A 25,127-nucleotide genomic window follows, 5' to 3' on the forward strand; every position below is an offset into this window, starting at 1 on the left:
AGCTCTTTCATTTAATCCTTTCATCTATTTTTACTTGTCACTATTTAATTTATGCAAAAATCATGTCCTAGAAGGTTTGTGTGAATATGCTATTTCAAATCTTCAGAGAGATATTTTTGTTGTCTGCCAAGTTTTTGAAAGTGCCGTTTAAACCAAGCAAATAAAAAAAAACCAAGAATTTTGTCTTAGCAACAAACAATAACTTACTTGTCAGAGACTAAGCTCTCAGTTTGTCAGTAGCCCTGTTACTTGACTTTTGCAAGTCAGAATAATAATAATAAAAATAAAAATGACAAATCTCCCCAACTTCTCCAAAAACTTCTGAAGTATACTTTAGTCGTGTTTCAACTTTTTGATTTATCCTGATCATCAAAACATCCACTGACGACATCATTCTTCTCCACGACCACATCCAAAATCATAAAACATAATCATAAAACTCACTGCCTTTTTTCTTGTACAGCCTCGCTCTTTACTAGTTCTCTCCTGACCTTTTTTTTCTTTTTTTCTTTTACTGAACATTTGTGCATGCTGTGTTTTTTGTATTATTTTTTATTTTGTTAGACTCTGTGACGGAACAGATTTGGTATTTGGTATTATTTGAGTTTTTTTTTATTGTTGAAAGTTGCTTAAGGTGAAAGATAAAGTTTAATTTCTATTTGAACTGTGCGCTACAGGACACACCACCAACATCCCTGAGATGTTGTTTTGAACAAAACTGATACCAGTATTCACAACTTACTTTCAGCCTCACGTGGACTTTAACAACAATATAAATTAACACAGTTTGAGAGTGATGTTTAGAAAGGTAAGACCTTTGGAGGAGTAATCCTGTAATAGTGCTGGAATGTGTTTGGGGGCAACCTCCTATACACAGAGCTCTTTCTGTGAAAAGGTCAAATCATTCATTCGTGCAGTTCTTTTTCCTCTTCCTTGCAACCTTTTCTTACCATCCCCTTGTGCCCCACCAGCCAGACTCTCTGTGTTTATAATTTGGCACACGTATCATAAGCTAAAATTAAGCTGCCCTTTACCTCATGTAGAAATAGTTTAAAATCCAACTATTTGAGAGCTTTTAAACCACAGTAGTTTGACAGGTCTCGCCTTTTTTCCATCACCCCCATGAGTACTGGAAACTGATGTTGTGTATGCCTGTGTCTAAATGAACAATTGTGCATTGCTTTTCTCGCACAGCTTGTGAAGTAAGCTGTTTTTGAGACACCACTGTGTTCAGGGAGGTGTCAGTGTAATAGCAGCATGTACAATAAGTCAAAATGTGTATGAAATCCTGTTCTCTTTACAGTTCTGTAATGTAATGTGAATGGGTTCCTGACAGTAAAAAGTCCCATTTGTTATGGCCTCGGCTTGAGCAGGCAGAGGTGAAACAACATCATTCAAATTGCACAGTTACAAGAGCTCCATGCCTAAATGTAGAAATCCATTCATGACTAAGCTCGTGTTTTGCACTGTTGTTTTTCTTATGTTAAAACATGTGGTGGAACCAAAACATGTGGGATTGTTTCGCAATAGATGGAACAATAGATAAAATGCAATGTTGAAAGATACGTTTGCAATTGTTCATTTTTTCCCCCCTCAAAATATTTAATAGTAAAACAGGCCAAATAACATTTCCAAAGTGACCTTTTTGTAAGAACCTTTCTTTGGTTCAGACTTCAATTCGTGCTTTCATTGTTTTCCCTTTCTTTCCAATGTTATCTCTTTATAAGGTGAGGTCTTGAGCTTGATGGATGATCTGTTTTCTGGTTTGGGTTCGTCCTGTGTTGTTGCTGGGAGGAGGAGTGGAGACCATCCCCACTCTGTGCTATATTCAGTGGTCTTCAAGTGCCTGGAACCCGACAGCCTCTACAAGTAAGTCTCTTCTTTGCCCTCTGCCTCATTGAACTACACCAAGCCAATGGTGTTTGTCACTGCCTCTTAAGATCAGTGGGCAGAAACATATTCTCTCAATGGCCCTAAAAAATTAGAATTTTACAATGAAGGCCACCATGACAATGAAAATCAAGTTTAGATTGTTTGCTGCTCCATTATTCACCAAGAGCCAAGAGGTAGCTCCACATGTTTAATTTGGCCGGGTTCTCTTGCTGGATGCCCTTCCTGACGCAGCAACAAAGGGATTTGAGTCCCCTTCCAGGATCAAACTGGGGAGCTTTTGCTTGCTATGCAAATGTACAAAACACTACCCTACAATATACAATACCAGTCGAGCATTTGGAAACACCTTCTGATTTAATGTTTGTTTTTTTTTTTTAATTTTCATAACTCTTTAAATTGTAGATTATCACTGAAGGCATCAAAACTATGGAGCAGTTCGAGTATGGAGTTGAAGCAATGTCCAAACAAAAAGCAGTTCAAAAAGAGTTATAACGAAATGATCTTCATGAGTGATAAAGAAAAGGAAAATATTGAAATTCAGTGAATGTCTCTGTTTAGGAAATTTTATTTATGCTCATTGAAAAAATGCGTCTTCGGTTTTACTCTCTCCTAAAATGAGTACGGAGTGAGTTTGTCACTTTAACAATTATTATATTTGGCTTCTTTTGCCCAATAAGAAGGTGTGGAGGTAAAGTTATAGGATCACAAAAACATAATGATATGATGTGGTGTCTATATTATATTAGAAATCTGTTCGTCATTATTACTGCAGATTATATCAGTAAGGAAGCTGATTAAATATAGACTGATAACTTATGGCAAAGAGTGGGATTAAATAAGTGTGTACTTCTTCCCACTCCTTTTCGATATGTAACTGAATCACTACAGGTGAAGTAATATTGAAATATATTAGCTTTAATTTGTATCTTTTTTTTCTTCTTTTATTTGCTAAATGAACTTTGTATATTGTTTACATAATCCAAACTATGAATGAACACGTATGGAATTATGTAAAAGTGTTAAATAGCTCAAAACACGTTTTATATGCTAGATTCTATAAAGAAGAATCCCAAACCATTTCGACTGGGTTTAGGACTGTGGAGGCCAGGCCATTTGGCGCAGCACTCCATCACTCTCCTTCTTGGTCAAATAGCTCTTATACAGCCTAGAGGTGTGTTTGGGGTCATTGTCCCGTTTGACAAATAAATATTCACCTTTTCTGCACCGCACAAAGACACGGTGGGTGGAACCAAAGATCTCAGATTTCGACTCATCAGACCAAAGCACAGATTTCCCCCTGGTCTAATGTCCATTCCTTGTGTTTCTTGGAACAACAAAGCTCTTCTGCTTGTTGCTTTTCCTTAGTAGTGGTTTCTTTGCAGCTATTTGACCATAAAGGCCTGATTCATGCATTATTAGTGTCCTCTGAACAGTTGATGTGGAGATGTGTCTGCTACCGAAACGCTGTGTGGCATTTATCTGAGGTGCTGCTAACTTGCGATTTCCGAGGCTGATGACTTGGATGAATTTATCGCCAGTAGCAGAGGTGACTCTTGGTCTTCCTTTCCTCATGTGAGCCAGTTTTGTTGTAGTGTTTGATGGTTTTTGTGAATGCACTTGGGGACACATTCAAAGTTCTTGAAGTAATGATAGACTGCCGTTCCTCTTTACTCTTTACTGTACTAACCTGACTTCTGCACAACACAACTGATGGTCCGAACCCCATTAATAAGGCAAGAAATTCCACAAATGAACCCTGACAAGGCACCCTGACAGGTGACTACATCATGAAGCTCATCGAGAGAAGGCCAAGGGCTTGCAGCGCTGTCAAAAAAGCAAATGGTGGCTACTTTCAGGAATCTAATAATCTAAGCTTATTCAGCCTGTTTTCATCCACAGGGTGTCAAATATGGCTTCTGTCAAAAAGCTATTTTTCTATGTATCATAGATAACTACAAGGTGTACTGTGTGACTCATGCTTGAAAAAGACCCCTGTAGTGTCAAAGTTTCACACACTTGATAGGATCATTTTTCACCATTTAGGTTTAAAGTAACCAGTAACCTTGTATTTCTTAGTGCCTTAACTAAACCAAAAAACTTTGAATACTTAAACATAACCAGACAGTGAGTGAAAGAAATTTTAAGGCTGGTTCAACTTTCCAAATGTAACATGAGTCACAGTCTCCTGGTTGTATGTCTGTGCAAGTTCTTAGTCATCCAGATCATGTTAGTCCTAAATGCTTGAATATGTTTCAAGATTCAAGGTTCAAGGTTCTTTATTTGTCACATGCATAGTTATACAAGTATAACACACAGTGAAATGTAGCCTGACACGCTCCTCGACATGTGCAAAAATTGGGGGGGGGTAGAGGAAGAACATTATATATATATATATATATATATATATATATAGTATATACATTGGGTGAATGTGCAGTAGTAGATGTTTGAAGATGTTTGAAGACATGTCACTTCTAATCTGAGAGGCTTCCTCAGCTCCAAAAACTGATGGGGAGTTCCAAGTAATTCATCCATTATAATTTTGTCCTCTTTGGAGGTGATCCTGAGAGTTAGTTACTCCCCAGTCATCATGTGAATCGTGAGGGGTCACATGAGCCAAGGTGTGAATTAAGCCATTGGTCATTGCAGTCACAGGAATCAAGGTGTGAATCCTTTGTAAGCCATTGCCTCACTGTGCCATTGTGTGAGATATTAAGGGTCACATGTTCGAGGTGTGAGTAGGGGTTGAAATGCCTGGGAAGTGATCTCAAGACTGCCTTTCAAGTAGCTGATAGTTGGTGTTGGAGGCCACCTCTTATGTTCAATAATAGTTGTTCCCAGTGGACAAAGTTGGCCTCCTCTATTTCTCACTCAAATCATTTGTCTCCTTGGTCCAAACTTTGGAACTTTTCAAACCTTGAAAGTGTGTATTTTTTGTCCTTTGAATGCACATGAAGGAGAAAGGACACTTTGTGCTGAGGATTGTTATCTCTCGACGTGAAATATTGCTCCAGCCTTGTGTTTAAGCACCACCATCACATCACCTCACCTCACATATCCTGTCTTCTTTTTTTCTGCCCAACCGGTCACAGCCACCCCTCCCTGAGCCTGGTTCTGCTCGAGGTTTCTTCCTGTTTAAAGGGAATTTTTCCTTCCCACTGTCGCCAAAGTGCTTGCTCATAGGGGGCTGTTGGATTTTTTCTCTGTATGTATTATTGTAGGGTCTACCTTACACCATAAAGTGCCTTGAGGCGACTACTGTTGTGATTTGGTGCTGTATAATTAAAATTGAATTGGAGCCTATCCCAGCTGCCATAGAGTGAGAGGGGAGGCACACAGGCCACCAGTCTGTCACATTGAGACAGACTAAAGTTTATGACAGTTCAATTAGAGAAAAACTGAACAAGTTTTTTTTGAACACCTCAGGCCACGGTTGTCTGGCCCTAATGCACAGTGCCGCTTTTGGTGAAAAACAATATTACTAGTCATTCAAGGTAGTCGAGGTCTGATGAAAAAGGCCTGTTTTTTAACCATTTGATCTGGACATATATCTAATTAAAAAAAACAAAAAAACAAATTAAACTCGCACGTTACAGTGCTCCAGTCAAACTCTAGAAGTCAACCCAATTGAAATGCTGTGGAATGACCTTAAATAAAGAGTTATGCATAAAAGAATGCCTGCAGATCTTAATAAACTGAATCAATGCTGTAAATAAGGGAGGGAAGAAAATTTCTCTGCAACAAAGTGAGAGACTGATAAGGTCACACAGAAGCAATTTCTTCAAGTTATTGCTGCTAAAGGTGGTTTGTCAAGCTACTGAAGCATGGGGTTTGCTTAGTTTCACAGGACTGCATATAGTCCTGTAAGCTCAGCTAACACTGATTTAAAAGTTATTATAAGTTGTGATTATTAAAATTCAAACGTCATCAGAGATTGCAGTATGTCACCAAGAGAGCATACTCATTTAAATTTGTATGTCATTCTCTGGCACATTTCTGGGTTTCAAATCATAATTTATTGCAACTAAATCGATTTGTCTCATTTTTATGATGTTCATTTTTTTCCATTACCATAGAGTTTAAAAACCTTCCATTAAGCACTATGTTGTGATTATATTTTCAGCTTAACAAAACAACAATAGGCAAATACCAGCAATTCCACATCCTCCCCGGATAGGGCACACTTCCTACTACATATATTATTTTTGTTTTAGTGGGTACATTTTTGTTACTTTCTCCTCAGCAACAGCTGGACTGACTTAACCAGGGTTGCATACTTATTGTCAACACTGCAGATGCTTCCATTCTGTAATGTTCTCAGTCACGATCAGAGGTTTTAAGAAACAGCATTTTTAAATTCAAAGAACAAATTCAACACAATTGCAGTAGTAATTTTGCAGTACCTGAGCATCTAAGATTAAACAAAATTCAGTTAAAACTGCATCTCGGCAATTTTGCTCTTATTATTTTTCTGTAGGTAGAAATGTGTAGTAAAAGTGATTATTTAATTTATTATATTTATATTATTTTGAATACTGTAGCTTTACCAATAGCACTTAACCAGAGAGTGGTTTGTTCATGGTGTAATCAAGAGTCATGGTGCCCTGGTGTCTTGTCTTCACTAATCAATAAACTAATCAATTATCTGTGCTCTATGCACATTAATATAAACCCACTTTGTTAGGTACAACTGCTCATTAAGGCAAATATGTAATCAGCTAATCAAATGGCAGCAGCTCAGTAGATTTAGGCATGTAGACATGGCCACGATGATCTGCTGAAGTTGAAACCAAGCATCAGAATGAGGACGAAAGGTGATTTACTTAGAACATGGCACGGTTGTTGTCAAACCTTGAAGCAGATGGTCTACAGCAGCAGAAGACCGCACTGGTTGGCACATCTGTGTGCCCATCTTCTGATAGTTGCTTTCAGCAGGATAGTGGGCCATGTAGCAAAGTTCATCTTATTAAATCATCTTAAACTGCTTATTTGAACATGACAATGAGTTTTCTGTATTTAAACAGCCTCCATTGTCACCAGATCCCAATCTAACAGAGCACCTTTGGGATGTAGTGGAAAGGGAGATTCACATCACGGATGTGATCGTGTCAATATGGACCAAAATCTCTGAGGAAGATTTCCGAAACCTTGTTGAATCTGTACCACAAAGAATTAAGACAATTCTGAAGGCAGACGGGGTTCCAACCAGGTACTAACAACATGTGCTTGTTAAAGAGGCTGGTGGATTTATATATAATTCAGCCTCTAAAGCTACAATAAAGTCCCACTCTCCTGTGGGGTAAAAAAAATTCATGAACCAAGTTTTTTTGGAGAGCTGATTAAAAACAGAGTTAAGTAAGAATCTGTGAGGACAACAATAATGTTTATCTGTAGAAGTCCTGCTTCCACTAACAAACACCAATATTAAGGGCCCAAGCAGTTTACTTTGTAACACTGGTATCTTTGCTTAGACATTCTCAGCAGTGTTGTTTTTCTGTGATAAGAGCACAGCTTACGTCTGAATTACGTCTGAGGACACTTTTTTTGCAGGCAACTCCACTTGTCTTAATCAAGGCCCTGATAAGACCTCTAATGGTATTGGCTTTATACTTGATCATTACCAAGGCTTCTAGGGCCCTAATGTTTCATTGCAGACTAAAATGCTCTACAAAAAGTTGGAGCCACATTCCAGAAAATGTAATTTCAGAAAACAAACAATGTACTGGATAATCTAACATTATTTATGTGAAAACTCATTGATACCAAAAAGTCAGATAGTAAAAGTCGCATGTGTTCAGCCAGACTTTATTTGTCCGGGTAGAAAATCATTCTTTATAATGTCTAAATTTACTTGTTGGGCTTTCAGCTTTCGTCACCATGTACTACCTTCAAACGTCTATGTTGTGTTTGTTTATGCAAGTAAGTGGGCTAATCAAAATGCTATCTTCTGTATACAGAGTGGGGTGAGACTTTAATGAGCTGGACACTAGATAATAAATCATGAATTTGAATCGAACAGACTGTAAAACAACTAAAAACTATACATTTATTACTGTTTTAGATAGTCAACATGTAAAAGCCTAATTCAGATGTGTTTTTAATTATGTAAGAAACACTATTTTTGCTCCTTCCTGTTTTTAATGAATAACTTGGTATAATATCTATACTATTACTCTCTGAGTCACTTGACAAAACCAAACAAAAAGAAGCTCCAGTGATCCAAACGAATGTCCAAAACACAAACATACATACTGGAGTCCATGAACAGGGTCCCAAAACATAGTTCAGGAGGCCGGCCCAGAGGCTGACAACTCAGGAGACTACAACAGTTCATCTCCGGAGGCCGACCATGCGGAAGGCAGTGGTGGCGATACAGGCGAAGGAAATCTGGAGGCCGACCATGCGGAAGGCGGTGGCGGCTGTGACAGACGTCCGGAGGCCGACCGTGCGGACGGCAACGGCGGCGACGCAGACGAAGCCAGTCCGGAGGTTGCCCACGACAGTGATGACATCCGGCTGGTGGCCCAGAAAGTGGCCGGCAATGCTGAGGTACTGGACGTACCTTGGTCGGTGGTGCAACAACCGCAGGGCCAGGCGAGGCAGACGCAGAGGCCGGACCAGGCGACGCTGAAGAAGCAGAGGCCGGACCAGGCGATGCTGAAGAAGCGGAGGCCGGACCAGGCGATGCTAAAGCTGATGCGGAGGCTGGACCAGGCGAGGCAGAAGAGGCTTCCGCTGGACCAGGCGACAGCAAAGCTGAAGCTGGACCAGGCGACGCAGAACGAACTGCTGCTGCAGGCGTGGATGAAGCTGCTGGTAGCTAGACGGGCCCCTCGGGCCCCCCAGCTGACGAGGCATGAGGCTGGACGGGCTCCTCTGACCCACCAGCGAAAACAGTCACAGAACCAGCGGGCACCGGGGCACCTGGCACACACAGGGCTGAACCAGCAGGCATGGAGGCCTCTGGCAGGGACAAAACAGAACCAGCAGGCGCGCGGGCCTCTGGCAGGGTTGATGCTGACTGGAGCTGAGCAACACATGGGTTTGGCTCAGGCAGCAACAGTAGGGTGCAGTCCTCGGCTGACTTCTTAGCCTCCAGGGGTCTAGAGTCGACTGCGGGTTGAAACTCAGACTCTGGGGAGGCCCTGGAGTGTATCACAGTCTCGGAACTGGCCAGCTCTTGAGGAATGTTTACATTATCAAGGTGTTTGTCTCTCTGCCTAAAATAAGTACTACAAGAAAAGTCCAAAATGGGAGGCACAGACACAGCCTCCCGTACAGAGGCAGCCGGTGAAGACTGAGACTGCATAGATGTTCTTTCTCCTCTGCTCTTCTCCCTGTATACCAACTGCTGCACCTCCACCCACCAGTCTGTCAAGCTAATCAAGTTTGCAGATGACACCACCGTTATTGGACTCATCTCGGACGGGGATGAGTCTGCCTACAGGAGGGAGGTTGAACGTCTGGTGTCCTGGTGCAGCCACAACAACCTGGTGCTGAATGCCCAGAAGACAGTGGAGATTATTGTGGACTTCAGGAAGCACACAGCCCCACTCCCCCCCCCCATCATCCTGACTGACACCCCCATCACCTCTGTGGACTCATTCCGCTTCCTGGGTACCACCATCACTCAGGACCTGAAGTGGGAGCCCACCATCACCTCCGTCATTAAGAAAGCCCAGCAGAGGATGTACTTCCTGAGGCAGCTGAAGAAATTCAACCTGCCAACACGGACGATGATGCAATTCTACACTGCAATCATCGAGTCCATCCTCACCTCCTCCATCACCGTGTGGTATGCTGGAGCCACTATCAGGGACAAACAGAGTCTGCAGCGTGTTGTGCGCTCTGCTGAGAAGGTGATTGGCTGCAGACTCCCATCTCTGCAGGACCTGTACACCTCCAGGACACTGGGGCGTGCAGCTCGGATCTCAGCTGACCCTTCTCACCCTGGACACAGTCTGTTTGACCTGCTCCCCTCAGGCAGGAGGCTCCGGTCCATTCGCACCAGAACCTCTCGCCATAAGAACAGTTTCTTCCCCTCTGCTGTTGGACACATGAACAATAACCGTATGACTGTTCCCACCACTAACACCCCTACGCTGTGTTCACTGCATCATTCCATGTTTGGCACTGATCACCACCTGCACTCATGTATATATCATGTATATATCTATCTATCTACTTAGCACTTTTAATTCTTATTCTTATTTTTATTTATTTATTTATTTATTTTTCATGTCTATTTAAGCGTAATTTATGACAGTATGTTTGCACTGAAGCACCGCAGCAATTTCCTAATGTTGTAAACCTGCTCAACATTTGGCAATAAAACCCTTTCTGATTCTGATTCTGATTCTGATGTCTGGGCTAGCGGGGACACCGGAGACACAGCTGGTGGCGACTGAACAGGAGATTGAACTGAGGGCGACTAAAGTAATGGTTGAGATGATGATGTTGGTGGATTTGGCGACTGAGCTACGGGTAGCGGGTACACTGGAGACAGAGCTGAATGCTGCTGGGCAGCTAAGCGAGCTTTGGGCTGGGCAGCTAACTGAGCTTCGGGCTGGGCAGCTAACGCAATAAACACAGCCCCAGAATAAACAGTCCCTAAATTGGAAGGCTCATGATTGTCTTTTTCACTCACCACAGCCGGCAACTCAGAAGTCTCGGGGCCCGGCTGTGGCGATGGGCGTCGGCGGCGTGAACGTCGCTTCCTTCTCGGAGATATCTCCGACCGGCCGGGTAATTCCACATGTGGCGGGCCGGGCCGCAGATTCCCCGGCGGGCCGTGCAAAACATTCACTGCCGGGCTGGGTCGGGAAGCGGTAGCAGCTGGAAGGTGAAGGTGAAGTTCATTCAGAATGAAATCCTGTGTGAGTGGGTGAAGTGAGCTGAGCAACCAGGGAAGGTCAGAAATTAGCCGCTGTAGCCGGGCTTCCAAGGCGTGGCGAAATTCCTTCCCCTCATGCTCAATCCACCTCAAAACTGAGTCGATTAATTCCTCCCGAAGCTCCTCGGAAGGTGCAGATGCCACTGGGTCCATGTTTGGTCAGCTTGTACTGTCACGGCTGCCGGGGCGAGCCGTGTGGTGTGGGAGGAAAAAGGACCCAAAATGCAGGCAGTGACTGATGATACCAGTGACGTTTATTTACAAGTGACGGAGTGGCAAAACAGGCAATGACAAATGACAAATGACTAAAGAAACCTAAACTGGGAAAACTAAATAACAAACCTGAGAACATACGAAACAAGGTGCGGGACAGAGAGGAAACGAAACACCATGGAACACAGACGAGCCAACAACAAGCATAGACCGACACCCACTATATATACACACACACAAGGTAATCAGGTAATCACACACAGGAGGGAAGAACAGCTGATCCTAATACACAAAGACGACTGGAGGATACAAGCTGAACACAATGACAACACACACAGACCTTCAAAATAAAACAGGAAATCCAAAACACGAACAGGGCACAAGAATACCAAAATCAGAATAACTAGAACAGAGGAAAATAATCATAAAACACAAAACGCTGGGTCAACGACCCAGCACCATGACATGCTCAGCTGTTTCTAATTGCTCCAGACTATTTATGGCAGTGTCTCCAGACACCTAACCTGTTAGACAGATTTTCTAAATTCCTCTGTCCTTCTGTCCATTCTTTTGCCAGCCTGAATTCCTGAACCAACCACTGTATTTCAGCTTTTCTTTTATCTTGTTTCTTCTCTGATGGAGTGCCAGCAGCACCTGCACAGACATAACCACCGCTTGCCATTAAACAAAACATTTAAAAACACCTAAACTGCCTGCTGTCTCATGAAAAAATACAGGTCAAACATCAACCATGGTTTCTCTCTGTACATATCAATAAAGAACGTCTTTTGTGTTGTGTTAGGCTCTTTCACAGAAAGTAAATACTTTATTGATTTTTGATGACATCATTCAGAAAGGTTAAATGTCAAATTGATTATATTAGAGCTCATATGCCTTATTTTAAAATTGTGGTGAACTATGACTCAACTACAATAACACACAGAATATTCTCAAGGCATGTTTTTAACACCTCTTTTTCCCACTAAAAAATCACCTTATCACAATATACAGTTAGGCTTTGATAGTGTAAGTCCCTGCAGCTTTGCTGTTTTTCTGTGTAACCTTGTTCTCTTGATGTCAGGTGTGCTCTGAGGTTTTTGCTGAGTCCCAGACCCTAACTTTGCAGAACACTCCAGTTTTGGTTGGTGTTCCTGCTAATTCTCACCCTGAGGCTCTGGTGCCAGTGGTACAAGAGCCTGAGGGTAAGGATTTCTCCTCAGTGTCCCTTTTTGAACAGTGAGCTGTTGTGTATGGATCATCACTGTGCCTTGTGCTTTTACATCAGAGTTCCAAAGATGGCCTTTGGTCATAACTTTGCAAGGTCCCTTGTTCTGTACCTCCTATTGAAAGACTTGGCATGCATTCATCTTTGTGCCCTTTCCTTGTGCTGCAATGATTGCAGGTTTGGCAGAGCTGGCTGCACCCTCCCTGGAAGTATAGGCTTCCAGTATGTGGTGTTCAGGCAACTGCTCATGAGTAGCTGGTTAGAGCTCTAGGCATTTCTCAGAGGTACTTCTCTGTAGGCCAACAATGCATGATAACGGTCTCTGAGTTTTTTAAGCAGATTTGAACAGTTTGAATAGCATGCACTGCCTCAGTGTTACTTTGAGGGTATTTAGGGCTGCTGATTACATTTTCAAAGCTATAGTTAACTGCAAACTCTTTCATTTCATGTCCTGAGGACTGTGATATTTTGTCGTTTGGAAGTATCCTACGGATGCTGTGTTAAGGAAATATCAATGTCAAGTAAAGGACTACATCTCTGAATCTCGGTGGGCTGATCTGAATGTAGAAGAAATAGTAAAATAAAAAAAGGTATTTTCCCTTAGAGTGAATAGATCCCAGCTAGTTTTTGCCATGAACTGTCTAGAAATTTGATCGGTGTTAGAGGTTCTTTTACATTTGCCCTTTCTTTGATGCATGTGCTGTATTTGAGAACTAACTCACCTATCTTACTGATTAGTCCGTGACACCTAACTGTCTGACCATCACATTCTCTGCATTTTTACCAAAGATTGTTGAGAAGGCCATAGTAAAAAGGTTTTCATGCACACCTAGAGCTGCCTTCTTAGTCCAGTAGTCTTGTACCAGTCCCTCCAACTGGTTCCTGTCTGGCCAAAGCCTCAACACAGAATTTTACGATTTGTAAACAAACAAGTGTCACACACAACTGGTATCTATCACTTATTAGAAGATTATCCAGCACAGACTTGACATATATTTTAGTATCTTTCATCAGTAGAGATATGGTGGCCATATCTCTCTATCTTTTGTATCATCACCGCCAGTGTTGGTCAAGTTACTTGAAAAAAGTAATCAGTAACTAATTACTGATTACTTCCCCCAAAAAGTAATCCTGTTACTTTACTGATTACTTATTTTCAAAAGTAATTAATTACTTAGTTACTTTTTAAAAACATGATTTACAACCTGAATAGGTGATAAAGCGATAGATCTTCCAGCCCAATTCTACTTTTTCTGCATAATCCATCATACAAAATGTAATCAAATGGAAAAGTCCCTTTTTAAAACTTGTTTTATCAGTTTTAATCTTTTAACTTTATGCATCAAGCAAAAATTTAATTACATGCGACATTCTCTGACTGGAAGAAATTTGTTTAATATTTAAACCTATTTTCTGCACATTCCAGCACATAAAATAATTTTTTTGTGTGTGTTTACACTCACTCTTTCAATTAGATGCAAGTAAAACACAGCAGAAAATAAATAAAGTCAAAGACTCAGCAGTCCTGTTGCTCTATTTTCACCTGTAAAGCAGGAGTGGGGTAGGCGGAGGTTTACCCTGGTGCAGGTGTGCCGCAGCGGTCAGTGGAAGAATCCGCGAGTTTCTCTGTGAATTTCCCATTACGTCATAGCGCACTCTGTGCTTGCTTGGAAGTTTAGGGGTTTTTTCGCTGTAAAAAGAAGTTTTCTTCCCACGCACAACGGACACTAATGTTTTTGTCACTTTTTATGGAATCAAACTTAAAGTAAGGTCAGTACTTCCACGCTTTAAATGCTGCACGCTCATACTCTCTCCCGCACTCGATATATTATCCATTGTTGATCTGCACACAGCTGTTTTCACGAATGTCGCACTCGCTTACCTCACTGTCATGAGACATTCCCGCAAAAAAATCACGGTTTTAGTAACGCAGTAACGCGGTGTTCCTACGGGAAAGTAACGGTAATCTAATTACCGTTTTTGCAATAGTAATCCCTTACTTTACTCGTTACTTGAAAAAGTAATCGGATTACAGTAACACGTTACTGCCCATCTCTGATCACCACACACAGACCATAAGATGAGTTTTTTGTTGCTCCTGGGGCAAGAAACAGTTCCTGCTTCGGGCTGTAAAATCCTTGGTACTCCTTATGACCCCATCACCATGGATTCTTCTTGGACACAAAGTTTCTTAGTCGTTTATCTTTTTTCAGTCACATTTAGATTAGATTAGATGAAACTTTATTAATCCCTCGGGTGGGTTCCTCCGGGAAATTCAGTCAAATTTCCCGTGGAATTTGGTATGAACTTCCCTAACCGGTTCACAAAGCTCCATTGTTCACAATAGGATATTGTCCACATGGCACTATAAAGATTACAATTGACTACAGTTAATTTTGCTCCACCAGGACAATTTCTGGGTTTTTCTAGGTCCAGCTATCTGTATTTGACTCGTGCTTGCTAACACTTGCTTAGGAACAGCTGTAACACAGACCCCAGTATGTATTTTGAAGGCCACTTCACTGTCCTATATGTTAATATCTGCCACCCATGGTACCTTGTGATTTTCCTAACAACAGTTCACCCAAGTTCTCTTCAGCTTTTTTAATTTTCGTGGTGAAACTACATACTTTCCCATAATGTCCTTGTTTACCACAGTTGTTGCATTCTGCATTCTTAGCAGGGCACTGCCATGCTGGGTGGCAGGGTGATTTCCCACATTTAGGACATGCTTTATGTTCCCATCTGCTCTGCACTGTTTTCTTGGTGTTTGGATAGCTCCATGTCAGCTCCTTGGCATTGTTTTTATGCGGTTTCCCACTCTTGAAGTGCACCACATCCATCGTTGCCTGGCTAGCACTCGTGTCACCTCTCAAACCAGTCTGTTTCTTCTTTGTCTGTGACTGTCTGGCTACTGTGATAGCTTTTGCAAAGGTGAGTTCTTATTAGGCTGCATCCTCCCTAACAGTGATGAAATGCCTCAACTAACTTTTCTCTCAAAGGTTTGTTGTGCAAAGCCCTACTCAAAGCTCCGTTTTGATAACAGTGTCCTCTTTTTCAGTAGGCTTCTGTAGTCTCTATATGAACTTGTTCATATAGCAATTTTGTCTTTGGAACAAAGTACTTATTGAAGCCTTTTTATAGTGCTGGAGGCACTGGTCACTCATTAAATACAGACCTCATTGCTTGTTTTCTATGCAGTATTTACTTGGTGAGCTTTGGAGGAATTGTTCAGATCACTTACAGGTCTGAAAGGTGCTAGCCTAACTGTGTGGGCACAAGGCTCAGTAGCTAGTCTCGTGCTCTTTAAGAAACAGTAACTATTACTTTCAGTTCATAGTTACATGTTTTAATGTAACAGGATGAACAGTGCAATATTTCTTATTCCCAAATTACGTTTTGTTGTGACATTGTTATATATTTAAAAAAGAAATAATAATAATAATAATTTCAAATATGACTCATCTGTCACAGTATTGCATGACTCAACAGCATAGTGCAAGCCTTAGCAAGTGTGTCCAACCATGCAGTGACTGCTCACAGCTTGCTACTGGTTTACAAAGGTAACATACACAGAACTAAATCACAACACACTAAATCACAATGACAGCATTCTAAAAAAAATGCCAACTATTTTCCATTTTTGTCTATCCTTCTTTTTGGTTTCTCCCTTATTGATTTTGGGCTACCAATCAGTAGGAAAATGCCAAATTTGTGGTTATGATAACTTAATAGTCATGGCTATCAAGAGTAAAGAGCTGCATGAGAACCTCAAACCAGTGACATGCTTCAAAGCAAGCAGCAGCAAACAACATACATTTGTTTCAGTTTTGTTTTGCCAACACATGACAAATGTTAAATCAGAAGTGGGTGTGCACCCTAACAGTGTAATATTCTTTCACACAGAAATGGCTTTTTTGTTGAAATGGGCTGATGCATTTCAGATTTAAAATGTGTGTGGATGGTAGAGACTAGCTCACCCAACAAAATTATCACTTTGAGGGTGTGAGATGTCATTCACTGTATTCCTGACGTTCCAGTTTCCAGAAATATCCAGTATTTAAAAGTGAATGACTTTTAATGGGGTGTTGTCATTATTACTTTGGACTGTGGAGTCTTTGTGATCTGCAAATGAGCTCATTCAGAGCTGAGCTAATTTTTCTAATTTACATTAAAAGGCAGGCAGTTTTATTTAGGGCTGGTACACCAGTCTAATGCCACTCAGGCTGGAGGATTTCAAAGTAATGAGATATTGTAAGCTGTCACAAATTCTTCAGGCAATAAAAAACAATTCTTTGGCTTTGATTGATTTATGGACAGGGTCATCTGATGTGTGTCCAAATGTTGATGTAATGGAAAAGGCTTTCCCTACTGCCCTAGCTTCTTTCGGCGTGCCAAAAATACTGCCCTAATTGATCCTCTCTCACTATCACTTTCCCTCACTCCTTCTCCCTTGCGCTGTGTCTGAGCTTTCGGTCTTGTCATCTCTTGTTCACCCATCTCTCCACTGTCTCATTAAATTAGAGGACAATAGTTACTTTAATGGCAACATTGTTAATTTACTCAAACATTAATCTGCCATTTGTCCAGTTCATTGTGTGCTGAGCTTTCAAAACTATGGCACATGGACAAAACCAAGCCCCTTCCAAAGAAGCCATGTGCAGCCAGATAAGATTGGAATAGATGTGACAGACACTGAATTAGACATGGGGGATAAACAGTGATGAGCTATATGCAAGCAATGTGGAGAGAAAAGCAAAGAGACAAAGGAAAGTGCCTCTTGGGGTAAGGGGGAGATAGTCTTGGTGGTTTTACATATCTTGCCAGTTCTCTTACTTGATGATTTGACATTTTTGTGGCAGGCCAGACGGTGGCCATTTGCTTCTTTTTCCTATGTGAACTTTATTATCACTTAGTGCCATTTTGGGGTTCAGACACTATACCCATAGTTCTGCTTCTACTATTGTATGAATGAGACCCATTAAGAAGTTAAATACCCCCGTGTATTGTTGTTGTGCAAGACGGTCTTAATGTCTTTTTTTAAATTTCGTATATATTTTCTTTAAAATCTGTCTGTAATCATTAATGCATGTGATTCTTCTCCACAGCTGAGCCACTGAGAGGCTTAATCTTTTGACTTAAATGGGTTTTTAAATGTACATAAGAATCTCGCCATTGCTGTGAAATTGTGCAGGGTGAAAAATTAGCATTGATCCAACCGTTTAAGCAATTTAAAAAAGGAAAAAGATGAAACTTGTAATATCAGATCTTTATTCCCAACACGCTTACCAAACTGCATTTTGCTTTGTCATTCTCCCCTATGTTACTATAGCCATCTGCACGGTATGCGACCACATAATTTAAACTATGTGACTGTTACATGCTGGCATTGTTTTGCTGGGCAGAGGAGCCAGTGAGGTCCGTGTGTCTTTAGTGAGGTTCTTGGGGAATACCACATCCACCCTGCTGAATAACAACACCAGACAAACTATGTGAGCAATGTCCAAACAGGTCATGTTACAAACAAAACAGTCATTTGACAGCAAGGGAACAGATCTCAAAACACAGTGCATGAAACAAATCCAAATGGCCTTAGGAAAAATGCAACTTTTATTAAATTAGTAATAGTTTAATTTAATTCTTTATTTTTCATGTGTGTCAAAATGTTTCTAACATTTGAATTCAATTTAGTCATTTATTTTGTTTGTGTTATGTGGTTTCCCTTTTTGCCATTCTGTTGTCTCTACAGTGGTAACTGTGAAAGTACTTCTGAAAGCATAAAGTTAATATTATAAGTACTTTTAAATATTTCTCAGTACTTTATTCACTTTCTTAAAAATTTTCCCACTGGCAAAGAAAACAATGTTTAAAAATATTATGCTTTTAATTGCTTTTGATTCCTTTCTTTGAAAATCAATCTGACACATAACTGGATATTATTTATTAGTCCCTCTAATAGAGGGAGAACTTTGTCCATAATATGTGATCACAGTAAACACCAACATTATTTACCCTGCACAAGCACATTTCTTTTACTGTTATTCTGTTTAGACTTTCGCTCTGATTGAATTTGGAGTGTGCAATGCTGGAATTGTTCTGTGCATGAAACAATGCCCAAAACCTCAATAAACTCAAACAATGTTGTAAAGAAGACTAGGTCAAAGGTCCTCAACAACAGTGTGAGAGACTCATAAAATCATGCAGAAAATAATTTCTTAACATTATTGCTGCTAACAGTAGTGACAGTAGTGCTGAAGATGGTTTTGCAAGCTTCTTTATAATGGGGTGTAGTTTTAACAGGACAGTATTTTTGTCAGTGATTCCTTGATGTATGTTGTCCTCCCAGGTTTTGTCTTCTGCTTTTGATTGATTCCTGTGAGATTTGCATTGCTGGAGTTTATTTATTTATTTTTACTGTAAGTTCTGTCCAATTCCTGCATCAGAGTCTGCCTATGGTGCAAGCCCATTACTGATTCTAGCCATGAATGCCTCAGAAGGATCTGATTCACTCCAGGGTTTGACTTAGAATAAGTGTAGCAGCTAATCAGCCCAAGCTACTGTTGACAGGCCAGTGGACATTGCATTTAGAATGCACTTACCTATTCATGATCCAAAAATCTAGAATGAAAAATGTGTTAGAGACCCTCTTGCCCAGTAAACTGTTCTCCCCTTGTTTTTTACCAAATCCTTTCTCTTATACCACAGAATGAGCAATAACAGTACTGAATTACCTGACTGGTAGGACACAAGAGTGAGCTTCAGCTGAGTGGGCAAGGCATTCATTTAAAGATTACTCTCTAGCAAGTTTTTATTATGGAACCCACGGGAGAGAAAAAGCTCCTTTTCTCTTTCTCATCCATCAAGTTAAAGCAGAATGGCAGATTTTGTCTTCCAGTTCTGTACTTTGGTTCAAAGTGGCTTGACTGGTGTCTCTCTTGCTGATGCCTTTTTGTGCATTTTAGCCAAGCAAATCTAAAGTGGAAAGATGTCAAAAAGTGTCTCCCAGATGAGTTTGCACCTTTATATTTTCTACTGACTTAAATTCCCTAGTTTCCATGGATATCAGTCTGGACAATCTGGTGTTAATTACACATAAAGAGCACTCCCTGAAGCCAGTGAATTCCTTTAGCTCAAGATCCATCCTTCCATTTTCTACCACGTGTCACGGGCCAGGTCAAAGGCGGAGAAATCTAATCAGGGAAGTCCAGACTTCCCTCCCATCGGACACCTCCTGTAGGGTCATCCAGGGCAACACCAATGCATTCCCAGGTCTCTCAGCTGACCTGGGATCCTGAACAGTCTCTCCTACTGGGAGGACAGCCTTGTGCTGTTCTCCCAGAACACCTTGCTTCGAGGCCAATTGAAAGTCTTATTCCATGGCCTCACTGAACTCCTCCCACACCTTGCAAAATGCTCTGCTTTAACTACTGGCAGAGCCTCATTCCTCTGGGCCTCCCAGAACCAGTCAGCTGCCCCTGGAGTCCCACAAGCTAACCAAACCTGAGAGGACCCTTTTCTCATCTTGATAGCTCCCTTCTGTGTCCATCATTGGGTCCTGGGATTACCACTACAAATGCTCTAACCACCTTGTAACCATACCTCCTCAAAAATTAAGGTGCCAAACATGGGTCATTTGGACTCAATGTCGTTTAGCCTCCATTGAGGCACCAGGTGAGGTTATGTTTTGCCAGTATTTCTCAACTTGGCACGCTAGCCCAGGTATCTTCCCCACAAGAGAGATGTTTCATTTTCCAAGAGTCAGCCCCAGCAGTTGGGCCTCAACCGCAAAAGCCTCCTGTGGGTGTTGAGCCACAAGGTGGCTCCAGGGCGCACCCCTGGTACCCCTGTCTCAGACAAGGTAAACTGGTCCCTTGATTCCTTGGTCTTGCATAGGGATCATGTGGATAGTTCATTGTCTGCCCTTCAGGGCCAATTTTCCTCAGGGGACCTTACCAGGGCAAAAACCCCTGACATCATAGTCCCTGGGATCTCTGGGATAACACAAATAATAACACCACAATAAGGTGGCGTTTCACAGAGTGTTATTGGTCTGATAGCACCATTAGACTGATAATACACCCATGTTCATCCAGTTTGAGCTGGTTACCCAGGAGGTTGAGAGTTAGGTGAGGTAAGTACTGGAAGATGTTAAAGTTCCAGGAAGCTGCTCCTTTGAGTAATTCTTTATTCCTCGGCCACTTAAGTTATTCACTGACATCAACAGACATTAATACTCACACGTCACATGGTGACAGGCTAGAAATGAGAGGGGATGTGAGAGATTTTATTGCTTTCTGTTCAGCCTGCTCAAAAACTAAACCTTGTAATCATCATCCTGTAGGCTTGCTCTATGTCCTTCCCTCCTATTCCTTTGTGGATGTGGTTCCACATTTCTGGTGACTTTGTAGCTGTTATTCCAAACTCAGAAGGTAACACAACTATTTTCTCTGTCAACAATTTCATCGTATTGCTCAACCTACTCTCTGCCAAAAAGGTTTCTCACAGGTCTCTCACCTTTCCAGTGTTTTCACAGTTACAAGCCTTTGCTCTTTCCAGAACTGAAAGAGGTGTTAGTTCCTTAAGCTTAGCCACTTATTTGCAGGTGCTACCTTGCATGGAGGAAGGTTTGAACAGCCTTGCTCCTGTCCTTAGATGGGCCCGAAAGTCTGGATGTCCACCAAAGATTTGCCTGTACAGGTTGAATTTATGCATATTAGCTGCCCTTTCGCAGCCCTTTCCCAACTTCCCCAAGGTGGTCAGCTTTGTTGCTGTTTTTCCTCCTCTCAACATGCTTCAGCCAGGTCAATGTATGTAGTCAAGCAGCTCCTGGTGCAGAAGGAAGAGAAGGCTGTTGATATCTGGTCAATTGGGTGGGGTATGGTTCAGGTGCCTCTTAATAAGAAAGGGTACTCTGATGACCCACAGGAGCCCTGCATTTCCTACTTTATTATAAAAAAAATACTCACCTTCTTTTATTGTTGTTAGTTCTGCTTCCTTTCTTAATTTCTGTTTTCCCATCAGTCGGCCACACCTGTGTCCATCAGTCAATTGCTAAACAGGTAGTTTATTGAATCTCTCAACTGCCAACAACCTCCTGAAACCACATGCCAACTGGACAGAGAATTTAGACTTTTTTTTTTTCCTTTAGGGTAAATTGTAGCTGACAATGAATTGCAATAGTTTTTAAAGAGCATTTCTTCCCTTGTGTGCATGCTTTCTCACTCTCTGAAAGTAACACCGCAAATTACAATGTATTTTCTTTGGTGACAGGACATACATATGACTTTAAATCAATATTGAGTACCTTTTGCTCACTTGTACCTTACCTGTTTCCCTTGTACCTTATTTTACCTTATAAATGATGTACTTACTGGTGCTATTTTTTTTTTTGTTGTTGTTACTTTCAGGTTTACTCTCTATGCAGTGGATAGCCGAGGTAGTTACTCTGAATCAAGCTTTGTGTCAGTACGGACATCTTGTCCAGTGGTGGATGACACGCGAGCAGAAGGTAATCTCACCCATCATTTTTTGGGACTCTGCTTTATTGTACTCATCTTTATTTAATATTGCTTTTTTCCTTGCATCGCTTTCATGTAATCACAGTTTACCTGAATGGCTACTTATCCACTACTTTGTCTACTGTGCTCTTACCTATGCAATGTGCACATGCAAGATTGCACACTATGGTTAGCAAAATGTAAAGGGACACTCTACCAATTTGTAATGTCAATTTAATTTTTTAATTATAGCAGACAGAGTTTGTCAAACAAAGTACTCAAGAATCCAAACTATGGGAAGGAGAGTGCTTTAGGAGGTAGGGCCAGATTTGCTCGGTGGGACAAATTAGAGTGAGGCTGTAATCACAAAAAAATGCACCAATGGGGGTGGAAAGTTCTGTGGGTGGGCGGCTGCTACTAAAAATGCACAAATTCATGAACACTATCCCGCATGTTCATTTCAGTAATGACTAGCACAGTCTCCTAAGAGTAGCATAAACAAGTACATCCAACAAGTGAGCAAGTAATCGACTGCCAAAATAATTCAGATTAAGGAGAGGCATCTGAAAGGCAATCGTGTATGTGTTGATATAAGAGCAAATGCTTCTGTCAGATATTGCAAGGGACTGAGTGGCGTTTTTGGAGGTCAGGTAAATGTAATAGCCCAAGTGGAGCTCAGAGTTTATCTAAAGACAGAGTGCTTATATTACAAACAACTCCACTGAATAACACCTCAAATGCTATGTAACATGTCTTCCACAAGTTTTGAGTCTGAATGGAGAATTCCTACCGATAAATGTGTAATATGGATGAAGTAGATAACGTACCTTTCAAAAAAATGCACAGCAGTTTTTTTTGGTTTGTTTTTTTCTTTTTTCTTTTGTTTAGTTTTATTTTCATGGCCGATAATCAATCTGACCCCTGTTGTTTAAAATTCTGTATGTTTTCTGCATGTATTCTTACATATTCCCTTAAAATTTTAATCTCTTTTTTACTTTCCTCACTTCTTCCCTCTCTGTTTTTCAGTCTCTAATTCATTCATCTATTCTTCCCGACAGAAACTGCAGACAAGGTGTACAACTTGTATAATGGCTACACCAGCGGCAAAGAGCAGCAGATGGCCTACAATTTGCTGATGGAGATTCCTCCTCCACTGCTCTACAGAGTCCAGCATCACTACAATTCTCATTATGAAAAATTTGGAGACTTTGTCTGGCGTAGCGAGGATGAGCTAGGCCCCAGGTGAGAATATTTGAATGTGAAACCAGAGCTTTTAACTGTGCAGACTTGAAAGATATTTCACATATTGTCATTTTTTTATAACTATCTGAGGATTTTTAGGTGTAACAGATGTTTTATTGTCTTGAAAAATAATCCTCATTATTTTTCCAGTCTGTCAGTAACCTCACCCCTCACACACACTCAATCAGGAGCACCATTGCACAACATGCGCACACACATAGGCTCCCAAACTGCTTCTACTGGAAAGCCAGTGGGCAAGGTCATCATAAAACCTTTGGGGTTACAGTTGCTCCTTACATCACCATGGTGATGCCAAAACAGTGTTTGACAGCCAAGCCAAACACTAAACATGATATTCAGCTAAGACCCTGCTCAACTTCCAGCACCGTTTCCTCTTTTTCTCATAAAAAGCTCATCTGTGTCTGCACTGTACTGCACCGACATCCTGTCACCCATGACCCCGTTTAAAGGGTCACCCCTACTGATAGTTAGAACAGACAGCGCGACTGTATGGTGAAATGAAAACAGAAGCGTATAAACCAACAAAACAGAAAAAGAGGAAGTATAAACAAAATGTTTAAAATACGTAAAACAAAACATTGATATATGTAAGTCTGAGAAGGCAGTTGGCCCGGCACTGATTTTAGCAACATGTGATCTTAAGTTACAGCACATTGTTTTGGTTAATCCACCCCCACTGTCTGAAAGTACTCCTTTCAAGCCATAAATAATATAATAATTAAGGAATAACTTTGGTCTGATTATGCTTCTTTCTGATTGGTGAAGGGGGGTGGGAGGCACAGGTTAGCCACTGGGACTTAGAATAGGCATTGGAGTAGTTGGATAGTGTGTTTGTCTATGCGTGTTTGTGTGTGGGCAGCTGCGAGGGGGTGGAGGGCTGGAGTGAGTGGAGATTATTTACTGCCTGAAGTTGGCAGGGTTGAGCCTCGTTGTGGTAATTTACAAGCAGACTCTATTGGTGGTTCCTTTTAAAAGGTAACAGCATGGCCAAGTGAAACATAAGCACAGTCAGCACTACTCCAGTAGCTGAGAATCCCAGGGGCCCCCCACATGTCCACCATTGTTACAGCACCTCATGTAATGGTTGTATTTGTACATTGTGTGCATGGTTAATGCTTTCTTTTACTCTTACTCTGAACGCAAACATCTTATAATGTTATGTAGTGTCCTCGGCTGGAATGCCCTGAAACTGCATTCTTAATCAGTGCTTAACAGTCTTTTAATGAAATTTATAAATGCAAGGCCAAATCTTAACCGAGGAGTTGCCATAGACGCAACTTAAAATGCATGTTTTTTTCTTCTTTCTGTTTTGGATCTCTTTGTTTTGTTTCATAATTGAATGAATTTAGTTTCTCTTTTTCAACCTTTTTCATTTTCTGTTGTTTTGGTTTTTTATGCCCTGAGTCACGTGCTTCCTAGTCAGCCTTGATAATGTGTTTGGTATTCTGTTGTTTCAGACGTAAGAATTTAGGGGAAATGAGAAAATGCCACCCCCACCACCACCACCCTTTCAGCGAATAAGTGAAAAGGATGTCTGTACTCCTTGCTTAACTAAAGACAGATGTTGATGCAGCAGACACTGCTTTTCAAAACAAAGTGAATTGTGTTTTTCTCTGTATGGACCTTTTTCATTTTAGCATATATATATATATATATATATATATATATATACATATATATATATATATATATATATATATATATATATATACATATGTATTGTAAAGTCTCTCTCTCTGTATATATAGAGATAAGTAGATATATAAATCCTTTGTAATCTGAGCTGACCTGACATGGCATATGGTTCAGTCATGGCTTAAACTTCAGCTCCAGACTCTTAAGTTTGAGACAAAATTCTTTGTTTCACTCACTCTAGACAGCTGCCTCTGATGTATTGTTAAGCAGAACCAGCACCCAAGAACTCAAAATGCGCCATTGCATGTCTTGGTTTTGACCCAGACCGGCAGTCTCATCAGATGGATGGGAGAGACTTAGATGCAGTTCTTTGAAATCTGGTGACATTTGTGCAGACAATTCATATGTGGAGACAGATAAAGGCACAATCCTGATTCTTTTTTTTCTGTTTGAATTCATGTGTTAACGTTTTACCACTTTTCTTTTTAATCCATTAAAAATTTGTCTT

At 40.9% G+C, this 25,127-nt stretch overlaps 1 protein-coding gene across 3 annotated transcripts in view; it reads left to right on the forward strand.

The window, feature by feature from the left end:
• Positions 1–25,127, forward strand: part of LOC120714478 (astrotactin-2-like) — a 285,359-nt gene that overhangs the window by 258,667 nt on the left and 1,565 nt on the right. For all 3 annotated transcript variants that reach the window (XM_040000717.1, XM_040000718.1, XM_040000719.1), the window contains 3 exons: positions 1,728–1,869; positions 21,632–21,732; positions 22,780–22,963. In XM_040000717.1, the coding sequence (XP_039856651.1) occupies positions 1,728–1,869; positions 21,632–21,732; positions 22,780–22,963 (427 nt within the window). The remainder of the gene's footprint in view (positions 1–1,727; positions 1,870–21,631; positions 21,733–22,779; positions 22,964–25,127) is intronic.

The sequence above is a fragment of the Simochromis diagramma genome, unplaced genomic scaffold (assembly GCF_900408965.1).
Source record: "Simochromis diagramma unplaced genomic scaffold, fSimDia1.1 OVJJ01000596.1, whole genome shotgun sequence".
Classification (NCBI taxonomy): domain Eukaryota; kingdom Metazoa; phylum Chordata; class Actinopteri; order Cichliformes; family Cichlidae; genus Simochromis; species Simochromis diagramma.